This window comes from Ruditapes philippinarum, unplaced genomic scaffold (assembly GCF_026571515.1).
Source record: "Ruditapes philippinarum isolate M1 unplaced genomic scaffold, ASM2657151v2 ctg2386_1_1_1_1, whole genome shotgun sequence".
In the NCBI taxonomy this organism is placed as follows: domain Eukaryota; kingdom Metazoa; phylum Mollusca; class Bivalvia; order Venerida; family Veneridae; genus Ruditapes; species Ruditapes philippinarum.
Window position 1 is genome coordinate 69,003 of NW_026851819.1, and position 17,158 is coordinate 86,160.

Sequence of the window (17,158 nt, forward strand, 5' to 3'; positions counted from 1 at the left end):
CATTTAATTTAGGTTAATATTTGCAAGGTCAAGGTCACTGGAGATGATTAAATATCCAGATGTTGTTCGGAGCATATTTTCTACATGCATGGAGGAATTTTAATGTTACTTTTATAGAATTGTTCACCACCATGAGACGTAGTGCCCTGCACATAAACCAAGTCTCTAGGTCAAAAGTGAAGGTCACAGTTAGAGCTCATAGAAAAACACTTGTCTGGAGCAAAACTTCTACATGCATAGAGGGATTTCAATATAATTTGGCACAAATGTTCATCATTGTGAGGCTGAGTGCCGTGTATAAAATTCAGGTCCCTGTGACCAAGGTCAAGGTCACACATTCTGTGCATATCTTCCCTATTGATTTGTTTTAAGGTTCATTTAACAACACAGTGCCAAGAATAAAAACTTGCTTGCTAGATAACACTTATCCATAATGCCCCCATCTCCATCTAAAGCTTTTTCGTAAACGGGCGTATTTTGTGACTATGGCACCCTTGTTTCATAGTCATATGCATTACAAAGCATTTAATTCTGGCTTTATTAGCTCCCTTTCATAACATAAAGTAAAGTTTGCATTCATACCAAGCAAAATAAATAGGATTTAAAATTATTATCTTTGAATTTATGATGATTTATTATACATTTAAAAAATGTTTATATAGTAAAAAGTATGTGTGAATGTCTAAATCTTAGCTTCCCTATTGCAAGCATCTTTACAAATAACTACAATATACTATATAGCATAAAGTAAATATATAGTAAAGACTCATTGAACTTGAACTGTTCTTTCTTGAATTCGTATTAAGGTCAAAATTGGGCCAATCTATGGGCACATAGATTTTCCTTATATGTATATAGTAAAACCTTATCTCTAAAACTACATGAGCTAAAGTTTTTTTAGCTCACTTGTCACAAAGTGACATAGTTAGCTTTTGTGATCACTTTTCTTCTGGCGTCCGTCCGTCCGTCGTCAGTCCGTAAACTTTTACTTCAACGGACATCTCCTCATAAACCATTAAGCCAATTTCATCCAAACTTCACAAGAATGTTCCTTTGGTAGTCAAATTGTTCAAAGAATTCAATTCCAAGCAGAACTCTGGTTGCCATGGCAACCAAAAGAAAAACTTAAAATATCTTCTTTTAGAAAATACAAACGTAGAAAGAGCTTAGAGCTTAATTATTTGGCATAAAACATCATCTAAACAGTGTCTACCAAGTTTGTTAAAAAAAATGCCTTTGGGGTCAAATTTGGCCCCGCCCTAGGGGGGTCATTGATTTTCCTTATTTGTATATAGCAAAAACTGAAAAAATATTCTTTTAAAAAACCCAAATAGCTAGAGCTTAGATATAAAGTGTGAAACATCCTCTAGTGGGTGTTTACCAAGTTTGTTCAAATAAAAGCCCTGGGGTAAAAATTGGCCCCGCCCCAGGTGGTCATTGTTTTCCCCTTTATGTATATAGTAATAACTTAAAAAATCTTCTTTTAAAAACCCAAAATAGATAGAGCTTAGATATAAAGCATGAAACATCTACTAATGGGTGTCTATCAAGTTTGCTCAAATAAAAGCCTTTGGGTAAAAATTGGCCCTGCGCCTGGGGTCATTGATTTTCCTTATATGTGTATAGTAATTTAATCTTAATGTATATGGTAAAAATTGGCTAAATCTACAGAAGCAAAAGCTTAGTTTCTTTAGCATCCAGGTACTACATAGCAGCCATATACTTAATAGAACTGTAAAATTCATAGCAACCAGAGACTTCCATAGCAAACATTATCTATCTACCATTGAATTTCTTTATAGCAAGCACTGACTTCCAAGGACACCATTTATTTTGTACATCAACCAGTGACTTCTTAAGTTAGGCCATTTTTTTTATATTTTGGTTTACTGATTTTTTCCAAAAAAAGGTAAGGTTGGCGGCGGGAAAAAAGAAAAAAAAGGTTTTCATAACTAAATGTGGTGCATACATATACATAGTACTTACTAGAGCAATGAAATTAAATACATCGCTGATTGTCTATTCCAAAGATTGTCTAAATACACAAAAAAACTTTTGCTCACATTGCCATTGTTTAAAAACACACATGAAATATACACACGATGACTTATGACAAGTGGCAAGTCAGCCCTCAGCCCTTCAAAAGAATCCGTCAATCTTTGATGTTTACACACTGCTGTGTAATCTGAATCATCAAAGGTGCCGAAACTCAGCTGACTTGCACTCATTTCTACGGAAGAGCATTAGTGCCAGGTGTATGTTTTTTTATTAACTCGAAATTTCAAGTTACTAACTCGAAATTTCAACTTACTTATCTCCTAATTTCGACTTACTAAATTGAAATTTCGACTTACTAACCCGAAATTTCGACTTACTATCTTGAAATTTCGAGTTACTTACTCAAAATTTCGACTTAGTAACTCGAAATTTTGACATAGTAACTCGAAATTTCGACTTATTAACATTACAAGAATGGCCAAAGTTATTAGTTAGATGATATAAGATATAGAAGGGAGTGCCGTTGAACGATGGAGAAACAGTTGCCTGAACAAAAACTATTGAAATTAAACTTAAACTTAGTAATGGCATGTACACACCGACCTAAAAAACACAAGGCTTCCTTTAATGTGTACGTTCAGGCGTTCTTCACACGTTGTATTGTATCCCATCTGTTTGAACACATCTTTTCACTAATCATATTCTTCTCACCCTGTGAATAAAATGATCCTATACTTCCCGTGGGGGCATCTGAGGAAAGTATCGCGGCGTGGCCAAAATAGGGCGTGCTGAGGCCTCTGTCAAAATTGTTGGACTGACTATATTTCTTGTAAAATCTGATGCTTTTATATTATTCCAAACATATATATAACAACAAGTTCCACTTTTATCAACTTTTGTCAACACAATATGAATCAAAGTATTTAAGTTAATAATGAAAAAAGTTACATAAACATTATTAGTACAGTCAAAACTGTCTTATGTGACCCTACAGGGGACTTTCTTAAGAAGGTCACATAAGACAGGGAGTCTCTTAATACAGGTTTTCAGTAAAACATCCAAACACTATTAAAATAATACTAATACTGCATATACATTTAGTGTTAAAACATTTATTTATGGTAAGAGCAGTAAAAGTGTGTACAGTTAAATTTGTATACATGTAAAATGCTATTGAATATTTGATTGTAAAATTGATTATTAAAAATTAATGTTTATGTATTTTAATAAAATTTTAATAAAATTATTAAAATGTCAGAATTATATTGTTTCTTTACCATGTTAAAAATTTATACATTTACAATGTTATTGATATTTAAAATTCATGATTCTGAAACTAATAAAATAATGTCAGAATCACAGTCTGTCTTTCATTTAAGTTGTCCTATTGAAAAAATCACTTATTTTTGACTGTTGACTTAATTTTGCTTGCAACTAGACTTGAAAATTCATCCTCTAGTTTTGACAAATGGTACATTATACTGGCATGTCCATGTTGCAATGCATAAGATTTCAGTTGAAACACCATTTCATTTGCTTGGGTCAGTGATGGAGCATTTTGCATGACAGACCCTTGAGCGTCATCCATCTCTTCAATTTCATCTTCACTGTCATCAGAATTTTCCTCATTTATTTGAGTCAATATGTCACATACAGGTTTGTCCCAATTAATACTTTCTGTATCACAAGTGTGAAGCTGATTATCAATTTCTAGCAAATCATTGAACGAACACCCAAAAATTTCATATGACAATTTTAGGGCTGACAGTGGAACATCATCATCATCATCATCCATAACATCTTGATGTTGTTGCTCAATACCTAGTGTGTTACTACCAATTCATCAATTTCATCACTTGCACATACTGATTCATTTTGATCAATTTTACTAAAACAACTGCAAACCCTGATTTTTTAAAGCACTTTTGAATTGTTAATTCTGTCACTTCATCCCAAGCATTTGAAAGCCAGTAGATTGCATCTAGGATACTGATTTGTTTCAGTAACTCAGTTCCTCCTTAGCTGGGCTGCCTGTCCATTTCTTTCACAATGTGAATAAGCTGAAATATAAAGAAAAATATAAGGGGGTTAAAATTTCCACAAATATCATGTTGAAATGATTGTCATTAAGATGACATCATTTTTATGCTTCCGGAAAAATTTCGGGGGAGCATATAGTCGGCGCCTTGTCCGTCTGTCCGTCCGTCCGTCTGTCCGTCCGTTGTCTTGTCCGGAGCATAACTTGAAAACCCTTGGAGATAATTTGTCGAAACTTCATACAGTGGTAGTGGGCATCGAGGGGGAGTGCAGTGTCAAAGAACCATAACTCTATTTTGCCCGGTTTTTGAATTATCTCCCCTTATAGAAAAATCTTGTCCGGGGCATAACTCTTAAACTATAAGAGATATCAACATGAAACTTTGTAGGTGAATAGATCTCAATGGGTAGATGTGCACAGTGCATAAGAAACAATAACTCTTTTTGTCCTAATTTTGGAGTTATTGCCCTTTGTTAATTTTAATACTTTGAACTTTGTCCGGAACATAAACTTGAAAACCCTTGGAGATAATTTGTTGAAACTTCATACAGTGGTAGAGAGCATCGAGGGGGAGTGCAGTGTCAAAGAACCATAACTCTATTTTGCCCGGTTTTTGAATTATCTCCGCTTATAGAAGAATCTTGTCCGGTGCATAACTCTAAAACTACAAGAGATATCAAGATGAAACTTTGTAGGTGAATAGATCTCAATGCGTAGATGTGCAGTGCATAAGAACAATAACTCTTTTTGTCCTAATTTTGGAGTTATTGCCCTTTGTTTATTTTAATACTTTGAATTTGAACTTTGTCCGGAACATAACTTGAAACCCCTTGGAGATAATTTGTTGAAACTTCATACAGTGGTAGAGGGCATCGAGGGGAGTGCAGTGTCAAAGAACCATAACTCTATTTTGCCTGGTTTTTGAATTATCTCCCCTTATAGAAAAATCTTGTCCGGGGCATAACTCTAAAACTATAAGAGATATCAACATGAAACATTGTAGGTAGATAGATCTCATTGAGTAGAGGTGCAGTGCAAAAGAACCATAACTCTGTTAAGCCTTATTTTTGAATAATCTCCCCTTTTTTTAGAAAAATCTTGTCCAGGACATAGCTGTAAAAACTATAAGAGATATCAACATGAAACTTTGTAGGTAGATAAAATCTCAAAGGTTAGATGTGCAGTGCACAAGAATCATAACTCTACCTTGCCTATTCTGGAGTTATTGCCCTTTGTTTATTTTTACTTTTTGAATTGTCCAGGACATAACTCGGAAATCATAAGAGATATCATCAAGAAACTTTGTAGGTTGATAGATCACATTGATTATAAAAAGTGCAGTGCAAAGAACTGTAACTCTGCCTTGCCTAATTTTGGAATTATTGCACTTTGAACTTTTTCCACGGACATAACTCTGAAACTACAAGAGGTGTACTTTCCTGTGTCCAAAACCTATTCGGGGAGCATCACCCGGCTCAAACCGGGCTCTTGTTTTTTATTATTATTATTAAATTATAATTAAAATAAATATTCTACTGTATTTAAGGAAACAACCGACAAAATTTAAGTTATTTAAATGAATTAAAAAAATCTTCTACTGTTTCTGTTATGATAGATATAAATTCTACAGTCATTCTTTGATCAAGCAATATTGACAACAATTGAATAAAATAATAAAGTACCTGTGACGTTTTCCTTATTTTTGAGTTTTGTAGCCTGGATTTTATTCCCTGATCCATTGGTTGAGTAAGGGAAGTGTATTAGGTGGCAGAACTGGACCTTGACATTGCTCAGATCCATATTTGGGTGTGACGGGGCATTATCAACAAACAAAAGAATCTTTCTTTATCCATTTTCATTTTCCGGATTAACATTTTTGAGAAAGTTCTTGGTAAATTTTACCAGTCATCCAAGCTTTTTTGTTAAAATAATAATCAAACAGGTAAATGTTCTTCCTAATACTTTTAAAACATCTAGCTCCTTTGATTTGCCTATGACAAGAGGCTTTAACTTTTCACCACGTTAAAACTGGCACAGAGAGCAAACTGTTATCCTCTCTTTTGATCGTTAACCGCCAGAACAATCATCACCTTTAAAATGGAAAGTTTTTCTTGATGTATCTTGAAAAAACAACCCTGTTTCATTCCATATTAAAAATGTTATCAGCAGAATAGTCTTTACACAGATCTGGAAGTCGAGATTTCCATTCATTTCACTGTATGCTGCTGCTGACGTCACCCTTTCACCACTCATGCTTTCCGAAAGAAATATTGTTTGCGCTTAATGAAGCTTTCTAGCCAACCATTTGATGCTTTAAATTCAAAAATATTTCATTTGGATGCAAAAGTCCAATGGCTTTCTTTTTTTAACAAAGGACCTGTAACCACAATTTTTCTTTTCACTGCATCCTGAAAACCAAGTCAAGGTTAAGTCATTGATTTTTTCGTTACCAGTTGCATGTCTCCCGACGTTTAGAATTCAATGGAACATTATTTCAAAGTCCGAAATAATATTCCAATTTACGTTTACGAAGGTTTGGATTTGTTTTTTCCAACACAAAGTTTCTGCCACTTTATTACCCCGGTCATTCCTTTATCCAATTTTTGTATACACGCCATTTAAAACTCATTTAACACATGATATTGCACAGTTTACAACAGGGTAGGTTTTGGACTTGTTGTTTCTCCACATGATGGTTGTATGTGTGCTTAAGAAAAGAAACATCCGGTGAACACGGAAATGTGGAAAGTGTGATTTTACACCCCCTCCACAAAAAAGCGAAGCATATGTTCTGTATGTGTGGACAATTTGACCCGATTAAATTGTTCTGTTAAATAAATGTTAAAGGTGCTCTATCAATGTGCAACAGCTACACACGAAAGAAAGTATCTTGAATTCAATCCTTGCTTTCACTGGCAACCAATGAAAGTTGTGCAATGTAAGTTGAAATTTCGAGTAACTTAGTCGAAATTTCGACATACATACCAAAACGAAATTTCGAGTTAATAAGTCGAAATTTCAACTTACATTGCACGACTTTCATTGGGTTAGTAAATCGAAGTTTCTTGTTACTAAGTCGAAATTTAGAGTTACTAAGTCGATATTTCGAGGTACTAAGTCGACATTTCGAGTTAGGAACTCGAAATTTCAAAAAATCATGTGTTTAATGAGTTTTAAATGGCTTGTATATGCCAGTTAGTCTGTTACCATTCGAAATTTCGAGATAAGTAAGTCGAAATTTGGAGTTAGTAAGTCGAAATTTCGAGTTAATAAAAAAACATATACCTGGCACTAATGCTCTTCCGTAAATTTCTTTATAGATCAGAAGTTAAAAAAAAAAACTGTCAAGAAAAGATTACACATGTTCAATTATTGCCCATTGTGAAAAATTTTTTATCGGATAATTAGTTGGTCAATTATTGACATAAAAATCTATTAATAGTAAGTGCATTTTTAAATTTTGTTTTTTGAAAACCTGTATTCAATTTGCTTTTAAAGACTAATTATTTTTGTTAAATCTGAAAATACTGATCTTGTCTCTCGCTCTGTCCTTTAATGTAATTGCTGACGTAATTTGGCGTGTTTTTGTGATCGCTTTTCGTCCGGCGTCCGTCCGTCCATCATCCGTAAACTTTTGCTTTAAATGACATCTCCTCATAAACCACTGAGCCAATTTCATCCAAACTTCACAGGAATGTTCCTTTGGTGGTCCCCTTAAAAAATTGTTCAAAGAATTTAATTCCATGCAGAACTCTGTGCCATGGCAACCGAAAAGAAAAATCTTTAAATATCTTCTTTTTAAACAAAAAAATAACCCCCTAAAAGAGGGGGCTTAAGGAGGGCTCTTTAGGTAATAAATTTTTGGGCAATGAAACATCTTCTAGTAAGTGCCTACCAAGTTTGTACAAATTAAAGCCCTGGGGTCAAAATTGGCCCCACCCCAGGGGGTCATTGATTTTCGCTATATACATAAAGTAAAAACTTAAAAAATCTTCTTTTAAGAAACCCATGGAGCTAGAGCTAAGATATTTAGTATGAAACATCTTCTAATAAGTCTACCAAGTTTGTTCAAATATAAGCACTGGGGTCAAAATTGGCCGCGCCCCAGGCGGTCATTGATTTTCCCTATATACATATAGTAAAAACTTAAAAAATTAGAGGTGTCATCGATAAGGATTTTTGTATCAATATATCGGTAATGAATTATCGGCGATACATTGATATATCGTTTGCCAGGCTAAATTTTAGCTATGTTTCCTAAAGACACTGACAAACAGTTATAGTAAGACAAATGCAAAAAAGATAAACTATGAAAACTGAACAATTTGTTTCTTTTTTAGCTCACCTGTCACAAAGTGACAGGGTGAGCTTTTGTGATCGCTTTTCGTGCCGGCCGTCCGTCGTCCGAATCGTCCGTCGTCCGTCCGTCGTCCGTCCGTCCGTAAACTTTTGCTTTAAATGACATCTCCTCATAAACCACTGAGCCAATTTCATCCAAACTTCACAGGAATGTTTCCTTTGGTGGTCACCTTTAAAAATTATTTCAAAGAATTTAATTCCATGCAGAACTCTGGTTGCCATGGCAACCAAAAGAAAAAAACTTTAAATATCTTCTTTTAAAAAACCATAAGAGCTAGAGCTTAGATATTTGGCCTGAAACATCTTCTAGTGATTGTCTACCAAGTTTGTTCAAATAAAAGCCCTGGGGTCAAAATTGGCCCCGCCCCGGGGGGTCATTGATTTTCCCTATATGCATAAAGTAAAAACTTAAAAAATCTTCTTTAAAAGAACCCAAAGAGCTAGAGCTTAGATATTTGGCATGAAACATCTTCTAGTGAATGTCACCAAGTTTGTTCAAAAAAAGCCCTGGGGTCAAAATTGACCCCGCCCCAGGGGGTCATAGATTTCCCTATATGCATATAGTAAAAAACTTAAAAAAATTTCTTTTAAGAACCCAAAGAGCTAGAGCTAAAAGATATTAAGCATGAAACATCTTTCTAGTGAGTGTCTAGCCAAGTTTGTTCAAATTAAAGCCCTGGGGTCAAAAATTGGCCCCGCCCGGGGGTCATTGATTTTCCCTATATGCATATGGTAAAAACTTAAAAAATCTTCTTTTAAAGAACCAATAAGAGCTAGAGCTTAGATATTTGGCATGAAACATCTTCTAATGGAGTGTCCTACCAAGTTTGTTCAAATAAAAGCTCTGGGGTCAAAATTGGCCCGCCCCAGGGGGTCATTGATTTTCCCTATATGCATATAGTAAAAACTTAAAAAAATCTTCTTTTAAAGAACTCAAAGAGCTAGAGCTAAGATATTTTAGCATGAAACATCTTCTAATGAGTGTCTCTACCAAGTTTGTTCAAATAAAAGCTCTGGGCGTCAAAAATTGGCCCGCCCCAGGGGGTCATTGATTTTCCCTATATGCATAATAGTAAAAACTTAAAAAATCTTCTTTTTAAAGAACTCAAAGAGCTAGAGCTAAGATATTTAGCATGAAAACAATGTTCTAATGGGTGTCTACCAAGTATGTTCAAATAAAAGCCCTGGGGTCAAAACTGGCCCCGCCCGGGTTGGGGGGGGGGTGGGTCATGATTTTCCTTATATGTGTATAGCAAAAACTTAAAATCTTCTTTGGAAAAAAACTCCAAATAGCTAGAGTTTAGATATTAAGCATGAAAAACATCTTTAAGTAAATATCTACAAAGTTTGTTAAAATAAACGCCCGGGGTCAAAACTGGCCCTGCCCCAGGGGTGACATTGTTTTTTAACTATATGTGTATAGTAAAAACTTTAAAAATCTTCTTTTTAAAAATGCCAATGAGCTAGAACTTAGATGTTTAGCATGAAACATCTTCTTATGGGTGTCTACCAAGTCTGTTCAAATAAACAAATAAAAGCCCTTGGGTAAAAATTGGCCCGGGGGTGGGGGGCCTATATACAGGTGAGCGACCTCAGGGCCATCATGGCCCTCTTGTTTATCATAGCTATAAATGAAAACTAATGATTAGTAACTATAAAATTTAAAGCATTTTCCATTTTACTTTAGTTGTTGTTGCTATTACGTAGTAACTCCGATCATGCTAAATCCCGTCCTTGCCATTCCAATTAAGCCAGGTTTTATTGGCAAATTATAGTGTTTAGAACCTTAATAATTCTTAAAGTTTAACATTTTGTAATCATTATTTTTACAAATAAACACTGACAAATTTTTCTTGGCATTTTCCCTTTTTAAAATCTGAATTGAGGGGTCTTTATATCCACTTAGCAGAAGTGTGAGATTACAACGAAATTAGGCAGCATTCGTTAGAGACACTGGGAGGTAACTTTGGCATTGATTTCTGTTTTCATTTTAGAAAAAAAATGTTTCTGGCTTCCAAAACTTTATAAGTCGCTTTTTAGCTCACCTGTCACAAAGTGACAGGGTGAGCTTTTGTGATCGCTTTTCGTCTGGAGTCCGTCCGTCCGACGGTCGTCCGTCGTCCGTCCGTAAACTTTTGCTTTAAATGACATCTCCTCATAAACCACTGAGCCAATTTCATCCAAACTTCACAGGAATGTTCCTTTGGTGGTCACCTTTAAAAATTGTTCAAAGAATTTAATTCCATGCAGAACTCTGGTTGCCATGGCAACCGAAAGAAAAAATCTTTAAAATATCTTCTTTTAAAGAACTGTAAGAGCTAGAGCTTAGATATTTGGCATGAAAAACATCTTCTAGTGAGTGTCTACCAAGTTTTGTTCAAATAAAAAAGCCCCCTGGGGTCAAAATTGGCCCGCCCCGGGGGGGTCATTGATTTTCCCTATATGCATATAGTAAAAACTTAAAAAATCTTCTTTTTAAAGAACCCAAAGAGCTAGAGCTAAGATATTTAGCATGAAACATCTTCTAGTTGAGGTGTCTACCAAGTTTGTTCAAATTAAAGCCCTGGGGTCAAAAATTGGCCCCGCCCCGGGGGGTCATTGATTTTCCCTATATGCATATAGTAAAAACTTAAAAATTTTCTTTTAAAGAACCAAAGAGCTAGAACTTAGATATTTAAGCATGAAACATCTTCTAGTGAATGTGTCTACCAAGTTTTTGTTCAAATAAAAGCCCTGGGGTCAAAATTGCCCGCCCAGGGGGTCATTGATTTTTCCCTATATGCATATAGTAAAAAATTAAAAAATCTTCTTTTAAAGAACCAAAGAGCTAGAGCTAAGATATATAAAGCATGAAACATCTTCTAGTGAGTGTCTACCAAATTTGTTTCAAAGTTTTTCAAATAAAGCCCTCTGGTCAAAATTGGCCCCAACCCGGGGGGTCATTGATTTTCCCTAATGCATATAATAAAAACTTAAAAAATCTTCTTTTAAAGAACCATAAGAGCTAGAGCTTAAATATTCTGGCATAAACATCTTCTAGTGAATGTGTCTACCAAGTTTGTTCAAATAAAAGCCCTGGGGTCAAAATTGGCCCGCCCCAGGGGGTCATTGATTTTCCCTATATGCATATTGTAAAAACTTAAAAAATCTTCTTTTAAAGAACGCAAAGAGCTAGAGCTAAGATATTTTGGCATGAAACATCTTCTAGTGAGTGTCTACCAAGTTTGTTCAAATAAAAGCCCTGGGTCAAAATTGGCCCCGCCCCGGGGGTCATTGATTTTCCCTATATGCATATAGTAAAAACTTAAAAAAATCTTTTTTTAAAGAACAGAGCTAGAGCTTAGATATTAAGCATGAAACAATCTTCTAGTGAATGTCTACCAAGTTTGTTGAAATAAAAGCCCTGGGGTCAAAATTGGCCCCGCCCCAGGGGGTCATTGATTTTTTCCCTATATGCATATAGTAAAAAACTTAAAAAATCCTCTTTAAAAGAACCCAAAAGAGCTAGAGCTAAGATATTTGGCATGAAACATCTTCTAGTGAGTGTCTACCAAGTTTGTTCAAATTAAAAACCCTGGGGTTTAAATTGCCCCGCCCCGGGGGGTCCATTGATTTTCCCTATATGCATATAGTAAAAAACTTAAAAAATCTTCTTTTAAAGAACTGTAAAGAGCTAGAGCTTAGATATTTGAGCATGAAACATCTTTTAAGTGAATGTCTACCAAGTTTGTTCAAATAAAAGCCCTGGGGTCAAAATTGGCCCAGGCCCCAGGGGGTCATTGATTTTCCCTATATGCATATAGTAAAAACTTAAAAAATCCTTCTTTTAAAGAACCCAAAAGCTAGAGCCTAAGATATTAAGCATGAAACATCTTCTAGTGAGTGTCTACCAAGTTTGTTCAAATTAAAGCCCTGTGGCCCAAAATTGGCCCCACCCCGCCGGGGGTCCATTTGATTTTCCCTATATGCATATAATAAAAACTTTAAAATCTTTCTTTTTAAAGAACAATAAGAGCTAGAGCTTAGATATTTGGCATGAAACATCTTCTAGTGAATGTCTACCAAGTTTGTTCAAATAAAAGCCCTTGGTTCAAAATTGGCTCCGCCCCAGGGGGTCATTGATTTTCCCTAAATGCATATAGTAAAAACTTAAAAAATCTTCTTTTAAAGAACCCAAAGAGCTAGAGCTAAGATATTTGGCATGAAACATCTTCTAGTGAGTGTCTACCAAGTTTCTTCAAATTAAAGCCCTGGGGTCAAAATTGGCCCTGTCCCCGGGGGGTCATTGATTTTCCCTATATGCATATAGTAAAAACTTAAAAAATCTTCTTTTACAGAACCTTAAGAGCTAGAGCTTAGATATTAAGCATGAAACATCTTCTAGTGAATGTCTACCAAGTTTGTTCAAATTAAAGCCCTGGGGTCAAAATTGGCCCTGTCCCAGGGGGTCATAGATTATCCCTATATGCAGATAGTAAAAAACTTAAAAAATCTTCTTTTTTAAAGAACCCAAAGAGCTAGAGCTAAGATATTTGGCATGAAACATCTTCTAGTGAGTGTCTACCAAGTTTGTTCAAATTAAAACCCTGGGGTTAAAATTGGCCCCGCCCCGGGGGGTCATTGATTTTCCCTATATGCATATAGTAAAAACTTAAAAAATCTTCTTTTAAAGAACTGTTAGAGCTAGAGCTTAGATATTGAGCATGAAAACATCTTTATAGTGAATGGTCTACCAAGGTTGTTCAAATAAAAGCCCTGGGGTCAAAATTGGCCCGGCCCCAGGGGGGTCATTTGATTTTCCCTATATTGCATATAGTAAAACTTAAAAATCTTCTTTTAAAGAACCCAAAGAGCTAGAGCTAAGATATTAAGCATGAAACATTCTTCTAGTGAGTGTCTACCAAGTTTTGTTCAAATTAAAGGCCCCTGTGGCCAAAAATTGGCCCCACCCCGGGGGGTCATTGATTTCCCTATATGCATATAATAAAACTTTTAAAAATCTTCTTTTAAAGAACAATAAGAGCTAGAGCTTAGATATTTGGCATGAAACATCTTCTAGTGAATGTCTACCAAGTTTGTTCAAATAAAAAGCCCTGGGTTCAAAATTGGCTCCGCCCCAGGGGGTCATTGATTTTCCCTAAATGCATATAGTAAAAAACTTAAAAAAAATCTTCTTTCTAAAGAACCCAAAGAGCTAGAGCTAAGATATTTGCATGAAAACATCTTCTAGTGAGTGTCTACAACAAGTTTGTTCAATATTAGAAATGAAGAAGGAGAAATCAAAATATGCCCTGTACCCAGAGACAGGGGTCATTGATTTTCCCTATATGAAACATTATAGTAAGATAACTTAAAATAATCTTCTTTTACAGAACCTTAAAAGCTAGAGCTTAAAATATTAAAGAACATGAAACATCTTCTAGTGAATGTCTACCAAGTTTGTTCAAATTAAAGCCCTGGAGGGTCAAAATTGGAGACACCCGCCTCAGGAGTGTTATTAGAAAATTTTCCCTATATGCATAATAAGTATAAACATATATATAATACTAATATATAAAAGACCCAAAGAGCTTAGAGCTAAGATATTAAGCATGAAAAAACGATCTCCATGTGAGTGCTCTAGGCCAAGTTTTGTTCAAATTAAAGCCGCTGCGGGTCAAAAATTGGCCCCACCCGGGGAGGTCATTGATTTTCCCCTATATGCATATTAATAAGAAACTTAAAAACATATACAATATATACATAGAGAAGAAAAGCTATAAAAAATATTAATAGAAACTAAAATAAATAATAATAGAAATAGAGAATATCCAAAGATAATATGAAATTACTAAACAGAGGGTCAAAATTGGCCCCGCCCCAGGGAGGTCATTAGATTATTACAACAAATAATATGCAAATAGTAAAAACTTAAAAAAATACTAATTATTAAAGAACCGTTAAGCAGAGCATGTCATTTGACATGAAAACTTTCTAGTGATTCTACCAAGAATATATGATTCAATAAAAGCCTGGAAGAGTCAGAATAGAATAGTCAACCAGGGAAGTCATAGATATTACCCTATTGCAGATAATAGTACAAACATTAAAAATCTTCTCTTACAACCCACCAACACGACCTACAGCTAAGATATTTAGTTATGACAACACTCACCTTCTAATGCCACGCTGCCTCACCCAACGCCTTGCTCTCAAATGACAAACGCCTCCGGGTCAAAACTTCGGCCCCGCCTAGGGGTCATTGATCCTTTCCCATATGCCATCATAGCCCTACCAACAAACCTTAAAAAATCTTCCTTTTTAAGAAACTCACAAGAGCTAGAGCTTAAGACTATTCAGCCATAAACATGTTTCTAATGGTGTCTACCACAGTTTGTTCACAAATCAAAAGCCCTGGGGTCAAACTACTGGCCCGCACGGGGTTCATTGATTTTCCTTATATGTGTATAGCAAAAACTTAAAAATCTTCTTTGAAAAAACTTAAAATAGCTTGAGTTTAGATATTATACATGAAAACATCTTTAAGTAAATATCTACAAAGTTTGTTAAAATAAAACCACCGGGGGTCAAAACTGGCCCTGCCCCAGGGGGGTGTCATTGTTTTTCAACTATATGTGTATAGTACAAAAAACTTAAAAAATCTTCTTTTCAAAAAACCCAATGAGCTAGAACTTAGATGTTTAGCATGAAACATCTTCTTATGGGTGTCTACCAAGTCTGTTCAAATAAAAGCCCTTGATAATTAATACCGTGAAAAATTTTCTTGACATTTCTTTGAAAAGTCGTATACAGTAGGTGAGATATATATATCCCGATAGAATATTAACTAACATCTTAACTTTATTAGCGGAGTATTCAAGACAACACAAAATTTTTTTAGGGGCAGATTTTTTTTTTTTCATTTTCCCAAAATACGGTGTCGTCGGTTCAGTAAACCGAAATATCAAAACATAATGGCCTTATGGAACTGTTGTTTTCCCTTGGCAAAAGCAACCAGTAATGTTTTTACTGTGCAATATTTAGGATACAAATATGAACTTTGTGGTATCAGTTTAAGATTTAGATTTTACATCTGCTTTTGTTGATTGTTTACAATATAACTTGTTCCTTGTTATGGAGAGTACTAATATTCAGGTATATTATTAGGGCCATCATCACCCTCTTGTTTATTTGTCACAAAGTTTTGTCATAGATAAATTATTATATTTAAAAAAGGACCTTTACATTTCAGAACCTGCAAAGTTTTGTGCTTGATTGCTTGAAAGAAGCTGAAAAGTGTAATTGTAGCTCAATAGCATTTCCTGCACTTGGAGTGGGCAATTTAAATTACCCGCCTAAAGAAGTCCAAGCAGCTATGTTTGATGCTGTTGAAGAGTTTAACATGTCATGCACCTGTCAAACAAGTCTTCAAGATGTTAAGTTTGTCCTGTATGAACCTCAAGTATTTCAGGTATTACATTTGTACTTTTACAAATTTTTCTTTGTTTTTATAGACATTTAAAATCAAGCATTTTTTCATATCAAATTATTGTAATACCCTGTATGTTTCCAGTATGTTGTAACTAAATTAAATTTTATCCAAATGAAAAGACTGATTGCTGATTGTTTCAGAAATAAAAAAAATCATTGTAAAAGGGATTAACAAAATTGTGACACTAATAACAAAAAAAGTTGTGCATTATGAATTATGAATCACTGATCCTCTATTTTACTAAAGTTTCCAGAAATACCTGCACATTGAGATTGAAGGATGTCTTTCATACATACCTTTTATTCCATTTCTTTGTGGCCAAATGTGATAAAAAAAACATTTAAATATAATGGCAGTCTTTTTTGAAAGCTTGAACAAGTCATAAAATAGAGGATAAAGTGTATTGGTTGGTCAATTCTAAATTTTTACTGTTTATATAGACCAGTGTCAAAAAATTTGAATACCTTGCTTTCTTATGCTTTTTGTGTAAATATCATCTCACCATTCTAAGAAAGACCATATGTATAAAAAAAAAACCTATACCTTGAATGCTAAGAAATAATGTATCTGTCCCCTGCAACTTGTCATTGTAAGGTAGATCATGAAAGTTAATGTTTTAATGTAACTAGAAAAGTTTCAATATTGTTTTCTTAAAAATATACATGTACTTACAAGGCATACTTTTTATTTTAGGATTTCAAAGCAGAGCAAAAATAAAAGAGGTATGTAAGATTTTACAAAAAGATAAAATGACTTTTATAACAAAAAGATAAATTGACTTAAAATATTCACTTACATCATGAATTTTATGCACCTAAGCATATAGTAATTGAACCGTCTATTTATTTGCACTACAGGGGCAATCTAACTATATACAGAGCAAAAATTAATGAGAATAAATAGAGAGTTAATTCCAATAACAACAAGAACATTATTAAACATAAGATGGGCCTCTTATTCCTTTCAGTGCATGTCTATCCATCTGTTCATACTAAGTTAATGTAAACCGGCAAGTTTGATTTTAGCTCACCTGTCACAAAGTGACAAAGGTGACCTTTGGTGACACCCTGTTGTCTGTCATCTGTGTATTAACATTTCATTGACCTCTCTTCCAATACCGCTTGGCCAAATTTTATGAAACTTGGCATGTATGTTCCTTGCATGAAGGTCTACCAAAAGTTGTTAAAATAATTAAATTCCTTGAAGAACTCTTGTTGCCATGGAAACCCAAAAGATTTTTTTATCCCCCCCCCCCCCCCCCCCCAGTGAAGAATGGGTATGTTGTTTTGCTA

At 34.6% G+C, this 17,158-nt stretch overlaps 1 protein-coding gene across 1 annotated transcript in view; it reads left to right on the forward strand.

Annotated features, from left to right (window-relative positions):
- The window catches only part of LOC132740414 (uncharacterized), a 59,660-nt gene extending 43,077 nt beyond the window's left edge, over nt 1–16,583 (forward strand). Inside the window, exons 12-13 of the mRNA XM_060728311.1 lie at nt 15,627–15,845; nt 16,560–16,583. Coding sequence (XP_060584294.1) covers nt 15,627–15,845; nt 16,560–16,583 — 243 coding nt within the window. The remainder of the gene's footprint in view (nt 1–15,626; nt 15,846–16,559) is intronic.
- The last annotated feature ends 575 nt before the right edge of the window (nt 16,584–17,158 follow it).